At 47.5% G+C, this 6,060-nt stretch overlaps 1 protein-coding gene across 2 annotated transcripts; it reads left to right on the top strand.

The window, feature by feature from the left end:
- The first annotated feature begins 1,273 nt into the window (after positions 1–1,273).
- POLR2H (RNA polymerase II, I and III subunit H) lies at positions 1,274–5,796 on the top strand. 2 transcript variants are annotated; one of them, XM_066241528.1, is made up of 5 exons: positions 1,274–1,528; positions 2,646–2,729; positions 2,810–2,903; positions 3,940–4,023; positions 5,434–5,796. In XM_066241528.1, exons 2-5 carry the CDS (start codon positions 2,681–2,683, stop codon positions 5,549–5,551), a joined length of 345 nt encoding a protein of 114 aa, XP_066097625.1. In that variant the 5' UTR covers positions 1,274–1,528; positions 2,646–2,680; the 3' UTR covers positions 5,552–5,796. The 2 variants fall into 2 exon arrangements, with proteins under 2 accessions (XP_066097625.1, XP_066097624.1); XM_066241527.1 differs by having other exon boundaries at positions 1,286–1,519.
- The last annotated feature ends 264 nt before the right edge of the window (positions 5,797–6,060 follow it).

The following is a 6,060-nucleotide window of genomic DNA, read 5'->3' as shown; positions in this document are numbered from 1 at the left end:
CGATTCAGAAGTGCCGCTGCTCGGTCGGGAAGCAAAGCTGGGGGACTCGGCGGAGCATACTAGGTCCAGGGCGGGGGGCGATGCTCAGACCTAAGACCCCCGGTCTCTCTCATCCCCTCCCTTCCTCCTTTTTTTCGCGGCTCCCCCAGGGAGGTCCACCTGGAGCAACCTAGACTGCAAGGTGTGCGGGAAGGGGTAGGGGTGGAAGTGAGGAGGGAAAGAGTGAGGACCAAAGTTAAGAAGGTCTAGGTGCTGAAGAGTCCGCTCCTGAGAGGCGGATGGGGGTTGCGGCGCAGAGGTCGCTTCTTCCTGACGGGACCCAAGCAGGAACCCGTGTGACCACTGATGTCTTGCCGCCATGGGGAAATGGCTCGGTGGGACTCTTGGTTCTCTATCAGTGTCTGGAGAAGGATAGAGGAGAGGGTGTGGTGAACACCGGGTGGATGGGCTGTGTCTGTGTCAGTGATAGTGTCAGGGGAGAGGCCAGTGCCAGGAGGTAGTACCAGGATAAGGGACATGCGGGAGGCAGAGGTGTGCCGCGGAGGAGGGGGCAGTGCCAGGATGAAGGGGCACATAGGAGATCAGTGTCCAGAGGGAGAGGATAGTGGAGGTGTAACGGGCAGTACCAAGCCGAACGGGCAGTGCTCAGAAAGGCAGTGTGATGAGGTCAATGCCAGGCTGTAGGGGCGGTGTGGGGAAAGAGAGCAGGGCTCAGGGGGAGAGGACAGGGCTGGGGAAGGTGCAGTACCAGGGAGGAGACAGTGAAGGCTTTCCTCTTTCCCATAGTGACATCATGGCAAATTCCCAAACTGAAAGGACCCAGCTCGGATAACACCCAGCAGGGCCGAGCTGGCCCGGGCCGGCCTTGGTGCCAGCTGGAGGGGCTGAGTACTGCGCCCTGAGGGCCAGCGCTCTGGGGGCAGGGTTCTGCTCCGCCCTTTCTCCGTGCGGACTGTGCCCTCGGCAGGCACGCGAATCTGCAGGGTAGGGCTAGGGCCGGGCTTCTCTGGGCCAAGGATCAAGGTCTCTTCCTGGGGTAGGCCCCCATGCATTACACTCCTACAGCTTTCTCGATAGGGACCCTGAAGAGGGCGCAGTAGAGCCTCAGCAGAGAATAAGAAACCGCGCCACCTCGGCGGGAGGAGGGGCCTAGCTATCGTGCTCCCGCCCTAGGGTGGGGTTAAATAGACCTGAGACCCGCCCTCAACACAGAAGTCTCTCGGAAGCAGTCGGTCGGGGCGGAAGTTAAAGATCCCCGAGAGCTAGGCAACGGAAGTCTCCTCTTTACTGCTTGTCCGTGCGCATGCGTTATTCTATTCCCTTGCTGCTGTTCTTCAGGCGCTACTTTTCCCTCTCCTCTTCCTTGCTCCACGCGGAAAAGTCCGTGTACCCCTATTCGTGGTTGCTCGCTCAGCCCCCTTGCGCTAATCTCAAGGCTCTTGTACCATGGCGGGCATCCTGTTTGAGGATATTTTTGATGTGAAAGACATTGACCCGGAGGGCAAGAAGTTTGACCGAGGTAAGTAAGGTATGTAGAGGCGGTTTGAGGTAAGGGGTTAATTTGGTCCTTGGGGACACGCTCCTGTATCCTGGCCCCCCAACTCACGTGACCTGCCCCTACCGGCAGATTCTGATCTGGGGACCTCCCGCAGGAGACATTTTATAGATGAGAGAACGGAGACTCCGAGCTCTCCTTGGGTTCACACATGCTGTGCCCGGTATCTGATCGGCCTTTTCTCGTGGCACTAATAAACTCCTGGGCATCTTTCTGATCGCTACCCACCCGGTGCTAGGCGCTGCACTGTGCACCTTACACGCCTTGTCTTATTTCTTTCAAGAGTCTCCATGAGGTAGGTGGTGTCTTACCCATTTTTCTCTGAGAAGTAACTCACCAAAGGCTGCACAGCGAGTAATCCGATTGCAGAACCTACATATTCTGTTTGTCTGTTTTTTTTATTTTTAAAATTGAGTTTATTAGGGTGACACTGGTTAACAAAACCATACAGGTTTCAAGTGCGCAACTCAACAAAATATCATCTGCATAGTGCATCGTGCATCCATCGCCTAAAGTAAAAAGTCTCTTCCACCTATATTCTTACATTGCTCTTAGAATCTTGATCTCTTTGTGAAGCCCTGTCTGAGTTAGAGTTGACTGTTTGGAATAATAACGAGTTGTACTTTATTATGCCATTGATCAATAATTGTTTCTCACTGATTTCTCACCTTTTGCCTGGAGACTGAGATGTTCTTCAAGACAAACACCAGTTCTTACATGTCCTAATAATCCCCTCAGCATAGCGCTTGGCACAGAAAGACAAAACCTTTGGATGAATAAATAACTTGCCATAAGTCAGCTTGTTTCTTAATTACCCAGGCAGGCCTTACAATCTGGATATTATGTTGCCAGGGGACTTTGGTTCTTTTTTGGGGATTGTGCCCACTTGCCATAGTTTCATCTCCCCTTTCCTGCTTGCATGTCTGGTTCTGATTGAGCCTGCACTTCCGTGAGAGCAGATGAGAGGCCAGTGGAAGCAGACTGGGTTAGATTGAGTGTTCTAGTGCATACGGTCTCCCAAGGTGGGGGCTGCAGGGTTGACCTGGGTCAGGCAGTTAAACTCTGCGGCTCTTTCTCTGCTTCTTTCCAGTGTCTAGACTGCACTGTGAGAGTGAATCTTTCAAGATGGACCTCATATTAGATGTAAACATTCAGATTTACCCTGTAGACTTGGGTAAGTATTTAACACAGATAATAGCAGGAGACGTTTTGCCGTTTCAGCTCTTCAGCCTTAGATATTGCTGTTACTTTCAGGTGACAAGTTCCGATTGGTTATAGCCAGTACCTTATATGAAGATGGTACCCTGGATGATGGTGAATACAACCCCACAGATGATAGACCTTCCAGGTGAGGGGGTGGAGGAGGGAGTACTTGAGATACACCCAAGGACTAAGTAGTTAAGTGTATAGAAAGACCCTCAATTAATTTTTGGAATAAATGATTTATCAGCAGAATCTGAGGAGCCTTAAGGAAATTGCCGCACTTAAGAATTTAGCCTGACCTGTGGTGGCGCAGTGGAAAGAGCATCGACCTGGAAATGCTGAGGTCGCCGGTTTGAAACCCTGGGCTTGCCTGGTCAAGGCACATATGGGAGTTGATGCTTCCAGCTCCTCCCCCCTTCTCCCTCTCTGTCTCTCTCTCTCTTCTCTAAAAATGAATAAATAAAATTAAAAAAAAAGAATTTAAATAACCAGGTGTTTATCTAGGTCAGTGATTGTGAGTTGTAGCTTTTTGATGGCTGAGGAAATGACCACTGAATGACCTAGGCCAGGGGTCTCAAACTCAACTCAGCATGTGGGCTGCAGAGCAAGATCACAGCCGTTCGGCGGGCTGCACTAGGTCTACAAAAGGCAACTGTTACGCAACACTTTTCTCACTGCAGTTGAAAACAAAAAAAAATCAGTACAACAAGCACAATCGTACATGCAATTTACTCAGTGTCACAAAACGACCAGAAACTGTAGTTCGCATCACAACTGCTGTTAATTAAGCTAATATCTAGCTAGGATGCTAGAGAAATGAAAAATACAAGTAGGCCCCTAGGCTTACTTAATTTTATCCAAAATATTTTGAACTTCGTGGATTAGTCTGCGGGCCGCACAAAATTGTTCGGCGGGCCATGAGTTTGAGACCCCTGACATAGGCTGTGTGGGCCTTGGCTCTTGGGAGGGAGTTTGGTGTGATGAGAGTTTGGAGCCTCACTGAGTTCAAATCTCAGCCCTACCACTCATTTGTTGAATAACCTCTTTCAGGACTAAATGACATTGTGTTTGGGAAATGCCTGTTGTTATAATGTTGGCACTTAGTTAGCAGTAATCACTTTTAAAGAATCTCTTATTATTGTTAACTACTTTTAAAAATAACTGCCACTGTTGTTCCACAGGGCTGACCAATTTGAGTACGTAATGTATGGGAAAGTGTACAGGATCGAGGGAGATGAAACTTCTACTGAAGCAGCAACGCGTCTGTAAGGTCCTTGGTCTTGTGGGAACCCTTTCACCCTGCTCTGCCTGAGAATTTGGGCCGTGCTTATGCTTCCTGTGCTGGGTCCCTCTTCCCAAGCAGCTCAGACCTAAGCGGGCCCCAGAAAGAAACTTCTGGGAATAGTTGTTGTCAGTCTCAAATGTAGGCTGCTCACTTTGCCCTTTGTCAGGGCCTCGGCTCTGATGGTCCAAATGAGAAACGGGGTGATTTTGCTGTGTGCAGTGCAAAGGAAGGTTGCTTCCTCCGGAAAAAGATTCAGCATTAAGTAATTAAACTGCTAGGGATGTGTGTGTGTGTGTGTGTGTGTGTGTTGCTACTCTGCAGTCCAATCCCTAGTTCTTTGGTTTCCCTGCCCAGCTAGTTTTTCTTTTCTTTAAACTCTTATTAAAACAATTTGTGCCCTTTGTAAGAAATATGAAAAGCAGAGAAGTAATGTGAAGGAGGATAAAAAGTCCCCAATAACTAGATCCAGAGAAAACCTTTTACAGAAACATTTTTGAATAAGTTTTTTTTCCTGTGTGCTTTTTTTCTTTGAGATCATGTTTATTGACAGTGTTTTCTTCTGCTCTTTCTTGCTTAATGTTATGTAAAACATGTTTCCCGTGTCGATTTAAAGTTTATCTTAGACATTTAAGTAGCTGTATAACATTCTAGTAAATGGATTTATTTTAATTGATTTGACCATTTCCTTTATTCTGGGCATGTATTATTTTCCACTTTTGCTATTATAAAGAACACTACCTTGTACATATCTGTGTATTCATCTTTGTCTCAATTTTGGTTCCCAATGACAAAACATTAGAAAGATGCCTTTTCCCTGGTTGGGTAGCTCAGTTGGTTAGAGCATTGTTCCAGTACGTCAAGACTGTGGATTTGATTCCTGGTTAGGACACATACAAGAATCAAGGAATGAGCTTGATCAAGTGGTGGCACATGGATAGAGCATTGACCTGGGACACTGAGGACCCTGGTTTAAAACCCTGAGGTTGCTGGCCTGAGTATGGGTTCATCCAGCTTGAGTATGGAATCATAGACATAGTTGCTGGCTTGAACCCAAAGGTCCCTGACTTGATCAAGAGATCACTGGCTTGGCTGTAAGCCCTCTCCCACCCCCACCAGTCAAAGCACATATGAGAAGCAATCAGTGAACAACTACAAGTTGATGTTTCTGATCTCTCTCCTTTCCTCTCTCTCTCTTGCTTAAAAAAAAAAAAATCCGCAATGAATGCATAAATGAGCAGAACAACAAATCAGTGTTTCTCTTACTCTTGCTTTCTCTTCCTACCTCTTTCCTCTCTCTTTTTATAAGATCAAATTAAAAAAAAAAAGGTGTTTCTTTTTCTTAGGTTATACTGGAGAGCTTGCACTCATGGGACCGGCCCTTCTGTTTCAGCTCTGCCTACGTGTCCTACGGGGGCCTGCTCATGAGGCTGCAGGGCGACGCCAACAACCTGCACGGGTTTGAAGTGGATTCCAGAGTTTACCTGCTGATGAAGAAGCTGGCCTTCTGAGCCACCTAGGAAGCCACCAGCTGCTTAGTCACTCAGGTCATGGACATTTGTTCAAGTCTGAGCAGCAGTTGCTATTGTTCACCTGTGTGTGAGGGGCTGGCTCTCTGCATTGTGGGTGTATCTTTAGGTGCTCTGGACTCAATGGGAAACCAACTTGCCTGTGAAAGACTTAGTGGGGGAGTTTAAAACGAATTAGAAGTCGTTTTGTGTATGTGATTTTTTAAATTAAACTTTGCTTTTTCAGACTTTTCCTCCCTTACATTTTTTTTTCATTTAATTTAAAATCAGGTTTTCCAGTTTGCCTATGGTACATTATGTCTTTGGCCCTTAGCCAGATGATCACATGTCAATAAAGGATCTGTCCCAGCCTTTTGGTATCTGGGTTCAGGGTTTCTCAGTCTCCTGGCTGACTGTCCCCAACATCTATCCTCCAGTGTCATTTTCTTTGTGAGAGAGTGTTGTGCTGTTGGCTCCTGGGGGCACTGCCAGCCTAGAAGATAACACCCATT

This window comes from Saccopteryx bilineata, chromosome 8 (assembly GCF_036850765.1).
Source record: "Saccopteryx bilineata isolate mSacBil1 chromosome 8, mSacBil1_pri_phased_curated, whole genome shotgun sequence".
NCBI lineage: Eukaryota > Metazoa > Chordata > Mammalia > Chiroptera > Emballonuridae > Saccopteryx > Saccopteryx bilineata.
Note: the sequence above shows the minus strand (reverse complement) of the source record. Positions and strands in the feature narration are given on the sequence as shown.

Bases quoted from the DNA above. Each gene is read 5' to 3' on its own strand.
- POLR2H (XM_066241527.1), top strand. From the start codon at position 1,447: ATGGCGGGCATCCTGTTTGAGGATATTTTTGATGTGAAAGACATTGAC. The intron at 2,904-3,939 runs GTGAGGGGGTGG...GTTGTTCCACAG, and splicing joins ACAGATGATAGACCTTCCAG to GGCTGACCAATTTGAGTACG. The intron at 4,024-5,433 runs GTAAGGTCCTTG...CTTCTGTTTCAG, and splicing joins ACTGAAGCAGCAACGCGTCT to CTCTGCCTACGTGTCCTACG.